The 19,030-nt window shown below is 47.0% G+C and overlaps 2 protein-coding genes across 3 annotated transcripts in view; one reads left to right on the top strand and one right to left on the bottom strand.

Annotated features, from left to right (window-relative positions):
* DOCK1 (dedicator of cytokinesis 1) overlaps positions 1–19,030 on the top strand; it is a 491,675-nt gene that overhangs the window by 182,935 nt on the left and 289,710 nt on the right. For both annotated transcript variants that reach the window (XM_044240731.1, XM_044240732.1), the window contains exons 26-27: positions 5,984–6,111; positions 7,832–7,927. In XM_044240731.1, the coding sequence (XP_044096666.1) occupies positions 5,984–6,111; positions 7,832–7,927 (224 nt within the window). The remainder of the gene's footprint in view (positions 1–5,983; positions 6,112–7,831; positions 7,928–19,030) is intronic.
* INSYN2A (inhibitory synaptic factor 2A) overlaps positions 15,751–19,030 on the bottom strand; it is a 55,137-nt gene continuing 51,857 nt past the window's right edge. The window contains exon 4 of the mRNA XM_044240733.1: positions 15,751–17,200. Within this exon, the coding sequence (XP_044096668.1) occupies positions 17,017–17,200 (184 nt within the window). The 3' untranslated portion in view covers positions 15,751–17,016. The remainder of the gene's footprint in view (positions 17,201–19,030) is intronic.

The raw sequence follows: 19,030 nt of genomic DNA on the forward strand, positions 1-19,030 counted from the left end.
TGTGAGTGTGGTGTGCTGTGTGATAGTGTGTGTGGTAGATGTATGTATGTATGTAGTGTGTGTGGTGTACTTTCCTTTGTGCTTTGCATTTTTTGTCTTGACCTGATGGTAAAATTTGAGACTTGTGAATCATTTAGACCTTGTACCCACCACTTCTGGAAGAAGCTGGAAGTCACTGACATGTGGAGTAAGAGACGCCTTGGATAGTGGAGCTTGGGGATCCTCTGTCCCTTGGGCCCTGTTGGGGTCGGCGGAGAACCTGGGGTGGCACCGGGAGGCACACCTCTCACTTGATCTGATGAGATCACCTGGAATGGCAGATCGCCCACATCAGCTCTCACACATGTGTCCTCATGTGCACATGTACTTGCACACTCCCGTCCTGGCTGCCTTGGACACCATCCTGTGAAACCGGGTCACTGGAAATGGGGGAGAGATCTTGTTATGGTGCCGTCTTCCCTCTGAAATCTTTCGAGGACTGGGCATGGTGGCTCTGACCGCAGGTCTCTCCTTCCCACCAGTCAGGACCTGAATGCTTGTGGTTTACAGACCAAGAACGAGGGACATGTGTAACAGCTGTCCTGCTAAGAGGGAGCACACACACTGATTGTGCACAATCAGGTCTTAGTGTACGTGTGGGGTCCAGTTTTCTTGGGTGAGAAGAAGCCCTCTGCTCTCATTAAGACTGCATCCCAGCAAGGATGGTAGAACCGGTGGTCATTTACGGTGGTCCCCACTTCGGGTGGCTGGGGCCCTTCTGCCCCAGTCTGTCCGTGGGCCATGCTGGTTCCTGCAGATCACGGGTCACCAGCAAGATGTGCTGATTGGCCAGTCTCCAACTTTGGTCCCCTTGGCTTCTCCAGGTCTCTGGGGCATTGCCTTTCTTCCTGTGGGCCTGGCACGTATTTCTGAGGTGTGTTGCTACCCTGTGACCCTCTGTCCTCAGAGACCTGCATGAGATGCCTGGTGAGTTCAGTGTGGTCTTTGAGGACAGCCTGCACACCTTGGCCTCCCGTCTCCAAACTCCACTCTGGAGCTGGGAGATGGTGATCCTTGACACCGGGGTGTCAGGCTGTTTTCATGAAGTCCTGCCGACACTGGCTCCTCTCATCCTTCCAGTGAAGGCTGCTGCTCCCCTTTTCCCACTTTCCCGCCACCAGCTGTGGGTGAGGAGGGTGACAAAGGACAGATGAGGGGCACCTGGGGGCTCAGTGGGTTAAGCCTCTGCCTTCGGCTTGGGTCATGATCTCAGGGTCCTGGGATCGAGCCCCGCATCGGGCTCTCTGCTCAGTGGGGAGCCTGCTTCCCTCTCTCTCTCTGCCTGCCTCTCTGCCTACTTGTGATTTCTTCTGTCAAATAAATAAATAAAATCTTTAAAAAAAAAAAAAGGACAGATGAGCTACATTCTCCCATGGCTACTGGAAGCATCCAGCTTGTGGTTTTGGGTCCCTTGGGAGCATGATCTTTATGTTCTCAGGGGACTAAGAGAATGAAATGTCTTTCCATGTGACAAAAAGGCAGCAAAGTTTATAAAAAGTTTTGTCATTTCTCTTCAAGAGAAGTGGAGAACGAACAGGTGCAGCTCCTGAGCAGAGCCCTGGCTCGGGGAGCAGCGGGCGTTCCCACCGGGTAGCGGAAGAGGGCTGACAGCATCTCCTGCCGAGGATGAATGGGGCAGCCGTCACTTCTTCACCCTGGAGTAATTCTGACAAATGACACTAACACACTCAATTACCTCTGAGAACGGGGCCGTCAAGAACTGCCGGTCCAGCCTGACAGATAAGTGGTTGGCAGGAGATGGATTTCGGCCAGGGCATCTCGGTCTCGGTGCCTACAGGGACACTGCTGCCATCTCTGAGTCCAGAACTGCGCTCCTCTGGTTTTCTTTTTTTTTTTTTTTTTTTTTTAAAGATTTTATTTGTTTATTTGACAGAGATCACAAGTAGACAGAGAGGCAGGCAGAGAGAGAGAGAGAGAGAGGGAAGCAGGCTCCCCGCTGAGCAGAGAGCCCGATGCGGGACTCGATCCCAGGACCCTGAGATCACGACCTGAGCCGAAGGCAGCGGCCTAACCCACTGAGCCACCCAGGCGCCCCCTCCTCTGGTTTTCTGATACTGCTCACGGACACCATCCTCCTCCCAGCCTGGACTGGCCTTCCCCTCTGTTGGGTTCCTCCTACGCTTGTTAGACCTAGCTGACACTCATTCATTCTCCTTCATCATGTTGTGAGGGTCCAGGGCTTTGTGGCTCCAACTTCTCCCTCTGAGATGTCTTGGAAATCTGACTTGCCTTCAAGATGGGGGCAGTGGTAGGGATGAACCAGCGGACAGAGGCGACCAAGGAGCTTGGCCCCCTGGTGAAGGTGGTAAAGCTAGGTGATGTGTTTTGGCAAAAGAGAACGAAGACCATCATCTTAGAGATGTCTTACTAAGGGCCACGAGGATGGATGCAAGCAGGGCTGGACCCAGACGGGGTTGCCAGGAAACCTTCCCAGCCTGTTGGGTTCGAGGAGGTTGGTGCGTAGTCGTTACACTGGATGCGGTCTTGTGGTTCAGGTCAGCGTGTCAAGAGCTACTGAGGGCAGATCTCGTTTATGAGCGTTGAGATTCTGTAAGAAAGACTGGGCTTGGGGTGCTTATGCGATTCGTGTGTTCGGTGGGTCAGCATTTGGAACCGATGCATTTTCAGGCTGGCGTCACTGCCATCGGTCATTTTCTGCGGCATTTCCCTTGGACTGGCTTAGTCTCCGGCCACTCTCTGACACCTGCTCCTGCACTGACTGTAGGCCTTGGCTCTTTGGAGCACTTCCCTCGTGAGTTTACAGGGCTGTGGTATTTGGGGAGATGCTCTCTCTGGGAGTCTGACTTCTCCGTTGGCATCACAGGGAGGGCTGGCTGAGAACGTAAGGGAATCTTGTGAGGGCCCCTGACGTTGGTGAACACAGAGGATAGCGTCTCTCCACGTGCACCGTGTCCCACTCCCCGGCCTCCGGTGTTTCCCGACATGACAGCCAGCAGGGTGAACTGGGCCTCTGTCCAGAAGATGCAGAGCATGTCAGTCCCTTGTGCATGAAGTATTGACTACTCTAATTGTCAACAAGTGAAATCATATAATCATTGGACGAAACTCTTTCTGGAAAAATGGAGCTGCTATTCGTCCTTTTCAGGGGACTTAGCATGGGATTTGGGAAAAACCTTAGCCTGAGCTTCCCCCATGCGGTTCCCTGAAGTCGGTGGAACAGAAGGGTGTGTGCTCTGTCTTCCTTCTCGTGGCTCACACCTGCACCCTTGGGCCTACATTACCTTGTAGTGCTTGTGGAAGTCTTCTCGCTAAGTGGGTCTCATGTACTTGCAAGAACCATTTCAGCGTTGCAGGCTCTGTTTTTTCTTACTAAAAAACCTCAGGAAATAATAGTGCAAAACATGTTTTTATGTGTCATTAACGTAAGCCCTAAAATGTAAAATCCTAAAAACAAGCTAAGTATCTCTAATGTTTCGGAGCTCTGCCATCTCCCGTCTCGTGCTCTGCATTTTCAAGGGAACAGCGGTGGCCGGGCTGGTTTCACAAGCAGAGCTTGCGTGGCGAGAAGATACTTGCTCATGGTGGGGGGAGGGTGATACTTGATTTAAATGGGATTTCCCAACTGGAAGAGACAGTTAGTAATTACATTTTGTCTTTAATCTCCTTGTGTTTGTTTCCTTATTTTTCTTTGATTTTCTGAACATTTTTTGCTCTGCTTCTATCTAAAAAACAAATGAGAACCTGGATGTTCCTTGGTCCTTACATCCCAGTGTCCCTTCATTACACAGCTGCTCTCCTGGGAGCTGTGTCTTTATCCCTTATTGTAATTTTTTTAAAATAAAAATTTTATTTATTTAACAGAGAGAGACACAGCGAGAGAGGGAAACACAAGCAGAGGGAGAGGGAGAGGGACAAACAGGCTCCCCGCTGAGGAGGGAGACCGATGCGGTGCTCAATCCCAGGACCCTGAGATCATGACCTAAGCTGAAGGCAGATGCTTAACGACTAAGCCCCCCCCATTTATTCCCCCCTTATTCCCATTTTTCATCCCCACTCAGCCACTGCTGGAAGCTGCCTCAGGGGGCCCATGGGCCTCTAACCGCCTCATCCTATTCTGGAACATGCGCCTGTTCTTGCTGCTGTATTTGGCCACGTTGACCACTCTCCTCCTTATTTGGGGATGTCACTTGTCTCTGGCTCCTCCGCATCCCTGCCCTTTCCTCCTTCGTGTCCTGCGCCTCTTTCTAGTACTTCCTTCCTGAGGCTGGTCAGGGTTTCCTGCTCATTCTTCATATTCCCTTTGATAGTCTTCTAGGATTTCATTACTGCCTAAAAGCTGATGATTCTTCATTTCTAAGCCAGAAATAACATCTAGAACCCTGTCTCCATTTGCCTTGTAGAGGCAACCAGGGTGTCCAACAGGCAACTCAAACTCAACTTGTACAAACTGAACCCTTCTCTTTTTAAAATAGATTTGTTTTCCCACGTTCCTCTCCTTGGGTGGCATCACATGGCTTCTGTGATGACACACGTATGACCAGGTTGCTGGGCACTGGGTTGGACACTCCTTTATCTGCCACCTTCCATTACCAAGCACTGTCCAGCCTGCCTTCAGCTGTCTTTTGTTCAAAGCCTCTTTCAAACTTGCCCCCCCACAGGAGGTCAGGGCTCTGCTTTTTCTTGCCTGGCTGATCCCAGGAGCTACCAGGTTTCTCTGCCTCCTCTGTCCCCACTGTCCTTCTCATGCTCTGTCCCAGAGGGTCTCTAGACCTTAAATCTGCTCATATCTCTTCCCCATCAGCATGTTCGATTTCTCAACTCCCTTTCACCTCTGCCTTCATGTTCATGCTGGTTTCCAACTGCCTGTCTGGCCTTTTATCCTGTCCCTCTTCTCCCTTCCTCTAGTGTGTTCTGTGCACCTGCCACCCTGACTTTGTGTACAGTTTTCCCATTCTTTGGTTGCCTGCCCCATGTGAGAAATTATTATTCCTCTTGCCAGCAGGTGAGAGTATTGCCCATCTGAAGGAGGCCTCCCTGACTCTCATCTGCACACTCAGGCCTTGCCCCCCAGACCTCCTTTCACGTGCCTGCACGTTAGCACAGGAGTCTGGAAGTCAGAGAGAGCCTGTGGCTCCTCATCTGTATCTCTCATGTCCTAAGAGCCAGTCCCTTGTCCTAAGCAACTAACTAGGCCCGGGTCTTCGCACTTAATCTTGTAGGAGTACATTGTATTCCAAGCCTGTGACTAGCTCGTGCCGTGTGTCCACGTCAGACTCAGACAGCTAACGTGAGCTGCTCAAGATGTCTTTGTTCAGAAGGGAGAACTTGAACCGCCAGCCTCTTCAGAATCTGAGTCCTCTGCCCTCTGCAAACTGTCTGTAGGTGGGAGCCTAGCAGAAAGCTGTCCCTGAGTGAGCAAAGATCAGGTGCAGAATTTAGTTGGTTATGACCCCGCTGAGCTCAGAAACCTGTATTTACGAGGCATATGGGAGCAGAAGGAAACCATGCTTTGGTCCTCTTGGGAAAAAAAACAAGAGTAGCTGCCATTCAAATGTTTGTTGCAACTAGTCTTTCTTTTAAAGTTGTAAATCAGTGAATTTATAGCTCAGCACAGAAAACTAGTCAGAACTCCCAACAGGTGCTTTTGTGTTTGTCTCTCTGAACTCTAGGGGATGCATGTGTCAATGTGTTTATATATGTTTGTGGATTATTCTTGTATAATTACAAGGACCCACACATAGATGTGTGCACACGGGCTTGTGTGTAAAGTATTTACAGAGCAAGATAAGTGATTTCCTCCCATCCAGCCATCTGACCCCCTCCAGATGTCAGTTTCACATTTGGAAGAAAGTAAATGTAACATGCTTGGAAACAATGTACATGCTAGAAAAACAAGCTTCTAGCAAATAGAGTTGTGTCTTGGTGGGTCTCCTGCTGACTGGCAGCCCGGTGTCCCCTGCAGACTGCAGAGAGATCCTGCTTCCCATGATGACGGATCAGCTCAAGTACCATCTGGAGAGACAGGAAGACCTGGAGGCCTGTTGCCAGCTGCTCAGCACCATCCTGGAGGTTCTGTACAGGAAGGACGTGGTGAGTAATGGCTACGTTTGCCCAGGCTCCCTCTGGGGGCCTGGCAGGAGGGGTCCCTTAGCATCAACATGAGCCCCCGCCTCACTGCACAAAGGTGCTTTGAATTTATTTCAGAAGGAATGACCTTACTTTTAAGGGTTAGCCTTTCTCTCCGTTGAGTGCTATCCTTTATCGTGTGTATTTATTTATAAAGTGTGATACTAACGTGAAAATGTGTATTCTTCCAAATTAAAAATCTTTCAAGTTTTTCCCGTGACTTCTTGGGTGAATGCTTCCCTAAGACGTGTTTTGATCTTTAAGGTCAGAAAATGGCTTTGATATTAAAAATTAGAAATAAACAAATGGAGGCTAGTTATCTATATTCTTTTTGCCATTTCTTAGTTTAGAATAATGCAGGCACTGAGATTTGGGCTTTTTTTGTTTTGTTTTATTTTTTGGTTTTGCTTTTTAAGTCATTGATGCTTCTGAGAGTTTTGAGAATGGCTCTCTGCCTCTGTTCCCACATTCCTCTCCTAACAAGTAATTTCCTCCTGTGCTTTTTTAGATAGCACTTTTTTTCTTTTTAAATGGTGTTGGTGTTTTCTTTTGTATTTGTAAATTATATGCTTAGTTCCCTGAGCTTTTTTCTTAATCAGAAGTTGGTGCAGGTGCATGTGGAAAATCGGACTCTATGGCTTCCCGTCCCCAACATACCCCCCAACCCCTCCACCGTACACATCTGTGCACCCATGCACACACTTACGAGCTCACTGAGTCTCTGGGTGTGTCTGGAAAGGCATACAGGTCCTTGTCCATCCATCTGTGCCTCCAGCAGGAGACAGATGGGTCAGGTTTTTAAGGTCAGCAGGGCTTAATCTTTGCTCTCCCGCACATGACCTCTGTATACCTTCCTGGTCAACACACACATGTACCTGTCCTGCCCACTTCCTTCCTGCATGGGCTCATGCTCCGGAGCCTGGCTAGTGCTGTTGAAGGAAGAGGTGAGATTATATCACTTCAGAGCAACGGTGGCCCCGCCAGCTCTTCGAGGGAGCTGCTTTGCAAGGTTGTAGACACCTCCGTCCAACAGCCAGCCTCCGGTGGCCCCATTCCAGGGCCTGCCCTTTTCTTGAAGGGGAGAAGGTTGGGAGTACAGGAGCTGTGTGGCCCATCCTTGTCGTGGAGCTGGTACCTCTCCTCGCCTTGTGTGTGAGCACCTGGAGGACATATGTAAACAAGTTCCAAGTTCAAAAAGAAGAATCAAGGATCCTGTCTCCTACAAAATACAGGGCAAATTCTTACTGATGGAAAAAAGTCGGTGGCGTCTGAGTCTTAGATAGTGTGCTAGAATACAGGGACTGTGTTCCCAGCGTTCGTTCCCCAGGTTATTCAGTCTTGCTTCCCATTTACAGATGACAAGTGTCTCTAAAAAACTAATTGGTGGGCTAATTAGGGATCATAAACATTATATTATTTACACAGATTGGTTTTATTTTTAAGGTTTGCTTAAATTAAATTACTATGATTATATAACAAATTACCATTAATGGTCTATAATTAATAAGATGCCTTGTGTTTTCTTTGTGAAGGCTTTTGCCTTTGACAAGGGCCATTCTTCATCTTGTTAAGGGTTATAATTGATTTACTTTTTCCAGGATAAATGGATTCAGTGACAATCGCCAGGGCTTGCATGCTAATGATTGTCTTGGGTGTTGGTTTTTACTGGTGTGTCTTCCTCTAGGGGCCAACTCAGAGGCATGTCCAGATAATCATGGAGAAGCTTCTCCGGACAGTGAACCGAACCGTCATTTCCATGGGGCGGGATTCCGAACTCATTGTAAGTGCTCAGTGAAGTGTTCTTGGGTGTGCAATGGTGGCCAAGGCCGTCTTTCTCAGGCACGTCACTGTCATCCACCTCCTCTTCCGGCTGCCTTTATTTTACTGCATTGTAGCAAGCAGCTGACATACATTTGTGTATAGTCTGATCTATAAAATAGGTTGATTTTCCATGGTTCTGGAACCAAGTGTCAGAGTTGAAGGGTCAGCAACCTAACATTTTGGAGACAGAAATATTTGATTCTAGTTTACTCGTAATTTACTTCTAGCGAAGGATATGTATTTTCTTTAAGTCTTTATTCTTCTGGTTGTTTCTTTCTATGTATGTACATCTAAGGAGCCATTAATAAAATTTTATGAAGGACATTAAAAAGTCATTGAGGTGCTCCAAACCAGCTATTTGATTGTCTGCTCTCAGATATGTAGATGCTTCACTTCAACAGAAAGTTTTACCAATCATTTAGCCAGTTTTTCAAGCTTTGTATTATGGTCCCCCCCACCCCCCCTGAATTTACCATTTTCCTTCCCAACCATGACTTTTAAGTTTGGTTTCTTAGGCAAATGATGCACACATAGGTCCTTTTATTTCCTCTCATTTCTAGTACCCGTTACCATTTCACTAAATTTAGTTGATGGCATTTCAAAAAGAAATTTTTTTTTTTTTTCAAATCCGGGAGCAACACATCCAGTTACAGAGTTTTCACTGAAAACCGGACCAGATACATTGGTCTTCCTTGTGTGACCATAGTTGTCTCTGCTCATCCTGGGAGGGGGCTAAGGAAGGGGACATATAGGACTGTTCAGGCAGCAAGGCAGGAACACAGGTAGCATTGGACTGTTTGGTTTCTGTGGCTGGCAGGAGTAAAGGATGTGGTTTTGGTGAAATCACAGGTGGGTAGCACAGAAGTGGGACAGCTGCTGCCTTACTATGCTTCCATCCAGTGAAATAACCTACTTTATGCTTCAGAATTTCAACATGTGTTGTGTTCAGATTTTCCTTTTTCACGTATGTCTCATTTAGGTTTGGACGATCACATTTATAAATAAGGAAATCAAATATTTCCCTGTAAGTTGGCTTTATTTGCAGTGGGCTTTTCCACTATTCTGCAGTAGTAGATTTGTCTACCTTATTGTGGTTTTTTTCTGCAATTGTAACACCTTTGAATAGGTGGTTGGAGACGGAGCCCCGTGGAGTAAGATGTGAGGTCACTGCAGGGTCACCCCCAAGGGCGGGTCCTCACGCCTTCCTGGGGTTGTGCCATGGGTGTCCTTGGAACACTCTCACGTTGCGGACCTCTGAGGGGCCCTGTGGTGGGATGGGTGATGTGTGGTTTGAAGTTGAAGCAAGTTCGTCTGGCGGAAGTGTCGGAACGAGTTGGAGTGCAGAGGTGGGGGTGACATGGCACTGCGGGGGGCAGGGAGTACGTGATGGGCACATGGGGGTGGTGGCCAGTTTTCGGGCCACGAGCTGAGGAGATAGTTCCGGGGTTAGGGCCCTGACCCAGCAGGGTGTTCACTTGGGCCGTCCTCTGCTGGCAGGCAGTCAAGCCGGGGTGAGGAGGACCAGAGGAGATCCAGGTTCTCTGTACTCGACAAGTACAAGCTTGGGCGGCGCCTACAGCATGGGTAGATTGCAAGGTGATTTGAGTCAATGGATCTAGCAAAGGTTGAACAAGAGCAGGTGGACTGTGATGTCTTCTCTCAGAGCGTGTGGTCTTGGTGGCCCTGGGAAGGTTCTCATCTCGGGCACGATGGCCCTCGCGGTGATCATAGCAGCAGCACGTTGCTGACACGCAGAGTCTGTGCTGGCTGCCATGGGAGGAATGGGAGCATTCTCAACTTGACTGTGCTTATGGGACTGCAGAAAGTGTCCTACAGACACATAAGAAATGGGTCTAGATGTCATAGCTGGCATGGGAATTGTGATTTGGCACTCTGGCTTGGTGCTGGCACTGGTTCTCCTAGTCTTTTCTGTAAGATTGATACTTGGGGCACTCATCTCAGTGGCATCGGGGAGGCGTCAAGCGGGACTGTGAATCGCTCCCGGGTCTTCATCCTAGGTAAGGAGGCAGCTGTCCAGTGAAACAAGTGCATGTCTTTCCATTTAGCACCTTTAAGTCATTTCCATGGGCCAAACACTAGGACACTAGGATCTCCTGGAGGTTCAAGGGAGGGTTTGGTGCCCCTTTCTCTAAGGGCTCAGAAGACCCCTCAGGAGTTCCTGACCAAGAGCCCATGCGTGTTTGAAGAAGGAGGGATGACAGTGAGGACCCACACTCAGTCTCACCCCAGCTGGGGACCTGTTCCTGTGGACCAGTTGGCAGGGGTTCAAGGCCCCGTCTGGGAACAGGGGTGCAGGGCCAACCACCCATGTCCAGGCCCATCCGCCACCGTCCTGACTTTCTCCAACAGACATTTCTAGAAGCAGGAAGGGGATGTAGGCCCTAAGCTGACTCCTCCCAATTCCAACATCTTCAATATCTGTAAAAGGAGTCCTGAGATTCCTTTTGTAAAACGAGGACGTCATGGAAAGAATCTCAAAAGAAAAAATAAATTCTGAAAAAGCGATCATTATTCACTGAGCGACAGCAGCATCAAGATGTTTTCACGAGGGATGATTACCTTTGAAAATAAGTTCTTCAGAAGAATCTTCAAGTCCTCAACGAACCATGAGCCCTTGTGATGTCCACAGAGTGGGAAGACGGAAACGCTGTCTTAACTCTGTGTGCCTGACCTTGCTTTCCCGATTTGCTCAGATGCAGATTTATGTGTCAGCTTCTTAATGTCACTGTTGTTGTTCTATGAGTTTAGATTAGACGAAGATGTGGAGAGAGAAATATCCATGACAGAATGGACCAAAAACTCCATCAATGGACCTTCTAGAGTAGAAAAGAGCAGAGAGTGGTTTCCAGACCTATTGTGGGTACGCTGTAATATTCCAGTTTAACATGGGGATTTCTGTCCCTATATGTTCGCTACTCATTTTTGCATAAATGGAATGGAAATGGTGTAACTATGAGTCAGCTTAAGGATTCCAAGTAATCACTGCAAATGGATTTAAAAATTAAAGTGATTAAAAAAGTGTTGAATAGTTATGCTTCATGTAATGATTTATTCCACGATGCTGTCAACAATGATACCCGGCATGTGGCCTCTGTTTCCATCAGAATGTTGTCAGTTGGGAGTGCTGTTGTGGGCTGACGGTTTTCCCACCTATTTATGTATGGAATTGAGAAATGAGGGACTTGTCCATCACGGGAGAATCTGTGATGTATAATGTGAGTCTTTTTAAATTTTTAAAAAATTACTTATTCGAGAGAGAGAGAGCAGGGGCAGGGGAGGGGCAGAGGGACACTCAGACTCTCCACTGAGCAGGGATCCAGTGGGGGCTCAATCCCAGGAACCTGAGATCATGACCCGAGCCAAAGGCAGACGCTTAACCGACTGAGCTCCTCAGGTGCCCTGAGCCTTTTCTTTCATCTAGGTCTGTGGTGTTTCCTAAACACTGTACAGTTGATTGTGTATTGTTTGTTTTAGTTCATTTTATACCTTTCAGCATTCTGTGTGAGAGTGAGCTATTGGAATGCATCTCATGCATAGGATAAAAATGTGCCATACTCCTAAGTATCATACTTTTTTAACAAATAAAATTGCATCTGGCAAAGTACAGAAGTGTAGATCTTACAGATCCCTGAAATAGGCCCTGACCTGGTAACCTTGTAATGACCTTGCCACAGAATTGAGATGCCATTTTATCTTTATTCCACTGGGGTCTCAAACTGTGGAATCATTGAGTGACATGCTTAGTTTTGTATCGTCCGATTTCAGATTTTATTTTTTTATTCCCTTTTTGAAGTTTCTGAGGCCCTCAGGGTCTGGTGGCGTTCCTCATCGTGGTCTATGGTTCTGAGCCGGGCCGGGTTAGGCGTTCTTGTTTGTGGACAGGCGGCCTGACCTGTGTTCTGCCGGGTGAGCTGTAGCCCTCCTGCCCCTCCCCGGCTCGCGTCTGTCTTTGCCGGGATGCAGCCCTTGTACACAGCTGGGCTGAGGGAAGACCAACAGAGCCATGCGCGGGCTGTGCCTCCTCCTGTGGTATTAGGGTGCTGCTGCTGCTTCCCAGCGATCCGTCTTACATGCTGCTAATGGTCCTTTAAAAGTGTAATCGAGTGAGAAAGACTTTTAAAGATTTTTCTATGGCCTGGATACCCACCAGAAGACTGGCAATTGCTAATTCACTAAAATGAAACTGTGGGCCTTTTCTAAGGACTGATTCCCTTGCAAGATGCACCAGGAGGCCTTAGGAAAGGGGGAAATGGTGCCTGCGTTGTCTCCTTGGTCTTGTGACCGGCACACCGGTTCACTACATCCTGTGATGGAATTCGTTCTGTCTCCGCCCCGAGCGCCAACTGAGGGCGACACAGATGGGCCGGGGTGTGGTTTACTGGGAGGTCTGCGTCGCTGGTGGGGGAGACGCTGTTGGTGATGCTTTCTTTGGGCCTCGGTAACTTTTAAGGAGCTGACATGTTTCTTCACTTGGAAAAGAGTGTTCTAGAACTGGCCTCCCAGTGAAGAGAGCCCTTTTACCAAGACTCCTGACTCTGTATTTTCACCAAGATGTATCTTGTCCCCATGCATGAACGTTCATTTTTGTGATGTTTGCTCTAAAGGAGTTGAGATACGACTGTGCTTTTTAAAAAATTCTGTTCTTAATTTTCATTTGCAAAAGAAAGTAATATGTTATAAAAGTTCGAAATGTCTCCCTCTTCTATACGAGCGTCATAAGATGTGTCTTTAAACGGTATGTTTGCCAATAAATCTACCTTGAAGACTCGTGGCTTTTAGAAAAGCAAAGCCTGACATGCGCGTGCATGAGATCTCCTGTGGCTCTGGAGATATTCATTCGACTTGGTATCGGTACCACAATGCTTTCTGCTCTTTTCACACTTCTGGTGTTTTCTCAAGGCTGGTCCCTGACTGTGGATTCACCGCAGAGGGAGAAAACTCACGTCACTGCCTGGGGAAAAGAGTCTGGGCAGTTCTTGCATATTCATAGTAAACCCCAAAGGTTTCTTCAGTGAATTATCGAGCTACTGAGAAGGCGATATGCTGCCCTCACATGCCCTTCTCAGTGGGCCCAAACATACGCTGCACGCGCCAGCACGACTCGTGGACGCCGATTCACAACATGGAACACGCTGTCCGAGTCCTGTAGCTCCTCCAGTGAATAAATTGGTCGCACACGTATCTCATGCCAGATATGTCAAGGGAGAGAGTTTTTCTAGATAAAAGGAGGTATTTCAGTAGGGAAAGCAGATGCTGTGATCTTTTGGTGACACTGCGCTGACAGAATGGCCTTGCTTAGTAATTAAGTCAGATTTTACTTGCTGATAAAAATGCTCTGGAAGGGTCAGTCGGGTGGTGGTGGGCTTTGTAAAGGCGGCATGGAGGGATACGCTTCTGACCTGGTTCTCTCTTCTCCAGACGCACAAAGCCGGCACTCTGATTTCTTTTCTGAGTTGTAACCCAGGATTGTGTACCTCAGTTCTGCCGGGCGGCCATAGTCCCTGCTTCATCGGCCAGGCTCGTGGTTACTGTCCGAGGCAGCTAGTGCTGGCGGATAGACTGTGACCGCCGTCTCCCTGGCAACGGACACCTCGGCAGCCCTGCCCACTTCCTGTACCCTTTGCAAATTAGAAAGGTTTGCCCACACCTTGATTTCCTCCCTATGTACACTCCGCTGTGATTGGGGGGGGCCTGTGATTCAAGGAGCAGATGCAGAGACCCTGGGACCCCTCCTTGGAGGCAGTCATAAAACAGTCACTCGGAAAGTACTCACGAGGCAGAAAGCCCGTTGCCTGTTTACTTTGTAGAGCCAACACCTGTAGGTGGCTCAGAGGAGGGAATGGGACACGGAGTCTTTTTTCCCCAGGTGCCCCAGGCTAGCACCCTGGGTCTTCCTCTCTACCCTGCATACCGGTTACCCCCATCTCTTCTTTTCCCTGGTGAGTGTGTGACGGCTGCCGAGCCTCTGTCTCAGCCTCCGTGGTCCCAGCATCCGGGCAGGCGGACTCTGTTAGTGCAGACAGCCAGAAAGGGTGTGAGACCTCTCGGCTCCCAGGCTTCCAGGCGGATCTCTCCCTTGGGATAGGGCATGAGTATTGGGTTGATCTCTGCTGGAGGGATGGGGTGCTCAGCCCAGCTGGGGTGTGGATCTTTCACTCACCCTCCCTTCTCCCCCGGACAAAAATGAGGCGACCAATCCCCTGGGGCTGGGGACCTGTTTGGTTGCTGATTCACAGAGACACCGTCTCCATGGAGCCGTTAAAGGATTTGGCTTGGAAATACTGATGCGTTCACTTGTCTCTCTGAGGTTCTTTAAAAATGACACGGGTTAGCCATATCCTGCTGTGAGCCGGTGTGGGGCTCTGTGCCCAGTCCTCCTGGTGGCTGATGCTCCTGCCGGGGCCCGGGGTCTGGCAAGCACAGCCTGAGCTGCGTTTCAGCCCTGTCCTCTCCAGCCGGGGCAGGTGAGCCGGCAGCCGCCTGACCATCATCTGCTCTCCTGACCACTGCACGGAGTTCTTTTTAGCCCCAGTATCCTTCCTTTATTACTACTTTCTTCGATTACTTCTATTTTCCCAAATTATCAAGACAATGAAATAAGTTTAAGAGCCACACAAAACAGGACCTTTGATTTTTTATTTAAAAATTAATAAAGAACTTAGTGACAAGTATAATAATTTAACTTCTATACGTAATGCCATGTATACATGTACATATGAGGGAACACTGTACTTCTTACCTTGGTTTTGTATCAAAGTTTGTACTTAAATCTTTCTAAGAGAAGAATAGGCGTCTGTTCATGACACATTGCAATTAAACTATGAAATGATTTTGAAAAATTTTTTTTCTATCCTGAAGATAGTTTTAGTTTTAAATAGGAATTAGTTCATCTTCAGTTTTCCTTTTTGACTTTGAATTTTTTTTCTTTGATCTAGACTGCTTTTAAACAGTGATGTCATTCTGTTTACTAGGATGCCCTCTTGTTGAGACAGATTTATAGCACTAATTAGAAAGCTGCTAACACCCTTATTTCAATTCACCAAGATACTCGGGATTCTTAAAACACAAGGGGATATAACTTGCAAACATTTTTATAACTTTAGTTAAAAACAGTATAAAATACATGAAACACATTTTTTTTTTAAATTTTTGTCTACATGAAACAATTGCACTTCCTTCATGGTACGGGATCAATGTGTCCTTTTCCTTGCACAAAAATATTTCTCAATTCTGTTTACTGATAATTCAGGGATTTCTATGCTCACATAGTGTTTCCACAAAAGATGTGTGTTTTTCTTTTTAATTAAAGCATACATCTGCAGGATAGTGTGAGTAACCCCCAAAGAATGCTTACAGAATACACTCTTCATTTTATCAATTCTGGGTCTGATGGCTGATCACTAGGTCCTTGTAGAATCGAAACACTTAGAACTAAAATAGATTTGATAGTGAGCGAGGAGGAAGACGCATGGCAAGAAATAGCTCCGATGGGAAAAATGTAGGTAGACATCCTTTTGGCATCTAATCAATGACGTGTCCATGTCAACATGAGGTTAGATGTGAAACTTTAGGACAGAAACTTGAAGACTAGGTTTTCTGGTATGTTCACAAACTATTCAAAATTTTACTTGTACAAAAAAAAGGCAAAATAAGATTCCCTACTTCCTATCATGAAAAGCAGAAAATGGACAGACCAAGTCATTCGTAGACAAGGGGCTTTTTTGATTTCTATAAAAAGATAATTGCAAAGGTGCAAAAGAATGAGTGGAAAAATAAAGGAACTAAGATTTATATTGCAATGTGTAATCAAAAGAGAATAAGTGTCACTGTTTATTTAAAAAATACCTAAAAACATTTGATTCACAGCTTTCCCCTAGGTATGTCATTGAGTACAACTGACTAATAGGTTGGATGTAGGTGACATTAAGTTTGCTGGCAGCAGCTAAACTAAACACGCGGCTTCTCTTTGAGATGGTCTGGTCTTCCACGGTGGTGACAGAGCAGAATGGATTGTATAAAATAGTCTGGCTGCGTTTTTGGTGATGAACAAGGTCTCAAAGACTTATCCACAGAAACACTTCCCGGCGGCAGAGAACACCTATGATTTATTGGTGACGGCGTTATCTATTGTGTATCTATGTGTATTTTCAAATTCTTGCCAGAATTTATCATTTGGCCTTTGGGTACCAAAAGATTAAAAATGAGATCTAAGAAAGCTTAGTGTCCAATAGCTCTGACCCTGTCAACTTCAGTGAGTAAAGGCATGTCCTAGACTTTGGGGGACTCCTGGCTGCTGGCCATTTGGAAAACGAGCAGTAAACATGTCGCAGGTCTGGAGATGAAGAGAATGCTAAGTCTGAGGTGTCATTGTGGCACTGAGATGGGGTCACTTGGCTTAGCGCGACAGCACGTGAAGGCAAATATACATATAGTCACATTTTAGAGATTATTTACTGGTCTCCGACCACTTAAAAAAATTGTGCTTTCTCCAGAATTTGATGTGCTGAAAATGGCACTTGCCCCCTGCTTATTTGCAAAACTAAACATAAAAACGAAGTCTTTTGCAAACATAAGGCTTGCTTTGTCTTCTCATTAAAAAAAAAGAAAAAAAAAAAGAAAAGAAAAGAAAAGAAAAAGAATAAGGAAAGGCTGGAAAATAATGATGAGTTTTAGCTGTGTACAGAGTGACAGCCCACCGTCTCGCAGGCTGATAATGTAACACTTGCCGATATGGGGGTGGGGTAGGGGCATAGCGTTTTTCTTATCCTCTTTGACTACATAAGCTTCATTTCAGAGTTTCCATCCCACATCCGTGAACGGCAGAGAACAGCCCGCAAGGTGTGACGTCTACTACCTTGCTTCTGGTCACTGCCTGTCGGTACAAAGGCCTTTTCGGTAAGCAGGGTGGGAAGTGGGAGGCGCCCGAGAGGCCGCTGCAGCTCACTCGATCCGGTTTGTTTTGGAAAAGGATTTACCATACTCCATTGGGTTTTAAAGACGGCCTTTAGACTCCATGCGCCATGAGTTTTAAAGAAACCAGAGTTTCCATCTTCCATGCTTTTTAGATTCGGGTTTGGATTTTTGCTTGGGAGTCGCGGAGTAGGGCTCCTGGGAGTAAGGCGAAGGTACGACCTGAGTCTCCTCAAAAGGATGGAGTTTCTTCAGAACCGGCTGGAGCTTGTCTTCTTGCTGCTTAAAGTCCAGCTCCACACTGGGAAGAAGAGAGAGGGGAGAATTTAGTGCTTGAGCTTTCATATGTAAAGATCCCCCTTATTGACAACAAAATGTGATGACCTTGTAACCAGTATGATGACCAGTTTGCATTATGTTAATGTTTATTATGTAATTTCATGGCTCTGTAGTGAGCAGTCAGTTCTGATTTATTTTAGCTCTGTGTCACTGGGAGCTGTCTCAAATAGGTTCATTTTCTTTGAAAATCACTAACTTGCTTTTGTGATGAGCCTTTGAAGTTTCATGAATGCACTCAGTTTTATGAATGGTGTCAGAGTATGGCCTGTGTGTGTTGTAATGAGAAAGGTGTCATCCAAATAACCTTTTCTGGCTTGTCCGTAGACTGCACACACGTGCTTCATGGAATGAACAGGGAACCGGAAGTGTGAGTGTTGGGGGGCCTTCCCCGCTCACACAGAGCAGCGGTGTGAGAGCCCTGGGCTCATGCACCTGTTCACAAGATCAGAGAAATCCGTGGATCTCACCTCAGATGGTGGCATGACATGACCTTGGCTTTGGTTCTCCTTAGGAAATCTCATTGCCTGCCAACGCAGTAGGCACCACGATATCCAGCCTCGGGGGAAATGGAGTGTTTATGGGGTCAGCGCCATTGAGTGTCACTGAGTGGTGATCAAGGGAAGTTTTTCTGGCAGTGAAAATAACCTAAAATTGCGATTACATTGTTCAAGCCGAAGTGTGCGGACGTGTAGCCATGAGGTACCTTTGGCAGTAGTGACGATGTTTCTGTTACAATGGCACGATTCAAGAAATTATTTTCTTAGGAAATTTCTCCACAGAATACTGTGGCCTGCCTGGGGCCCTTCCTTCCCCTCATGGCTTTGGGAAGCCCATTGTTGATCCTCTAACGGACTAACTTCTAGGGTTTCCTTGGGGCTTGGGGATCGGACGCCCTGGTCCAGTGACACTCTTCTGTGATGGCCCCATTGGTGATGAGCCTTGCCTCCCTTCTCACTGCCCATGTACCCCGACTCTTTGAACGTGGGCATCGCATCGCGCCAGGCCTCTGGAGAATTCCGCCCTGGGCTCCTTCCACATCTGGTCTGGAGGCCGACTAAATGTCAGTAGATTTCAGTAAAGGCTCCGCAATGATGATAATACATGAGCTCATAACATTTTATATCCAGTAGAGCCGTAAACCATTTATAAACATGAAATCCTATTGATTTAGAGAACCATTAATCCTAGCCAAATTTTGACATTTTGGAAAGACAAAACAGCAAAGCTGTATTATCCAGACTTTTAAAAACAAGTTCAGGACCTATCTAATGGACCATTTTATGTTTTAAATCCACTGTTCCATTTTTCTTACCGTCGAAGACTATAATAGTACTGGAAAAATTAAAAATATTGTCAGAGAAGTTTATGGCTAGTTAACCCCTGCTCCCAAAACAAGAATTATTATTTTTTTCCCTTCATTTCAGATGGCCCTTTTGAGTTACGCTGCAGTTTATAGGAGGCAGAATGAAACCTCATGCGCTCGTGCCTTGCTAATCTAGAGCACGTGATGCTGGAGGCACGGTTCCCCGGCAGGGCGGGTGTGCAGCTGCCCTTGTGAACCGTGAGCGCAGCGATGCGCTGCAGTAGGAGGAACAAGGACCAGCATCCTGCCTTTTCCTTTTGTTGCTGCAGGGGCCATGTGGGCTTCCCCAAGTGCCCGCCTGACAGTCTCCCTGAATTATGGTGAGGATTTCCAACCTCCCCCTCCCCCGCAAAGAAAAGTCAGTGTAAACATGTCCTAAACTCTTAAGCTGTAATTCAGATCTTATGTAATCCTTAATATCTGATGATG

Source organism: Neovison vison, chromosome 2, assembly GCF_020171115.1.
Source record: "Neovison vison isolate M4711 chromosome 2, ASM_NN_V1, whole genome shotgun sequence".
NCBI lineage: Eukaryota > Metazoa > Chordata > Mammalia > Carnivora > Mustelidae > Neogale > Neogale vison.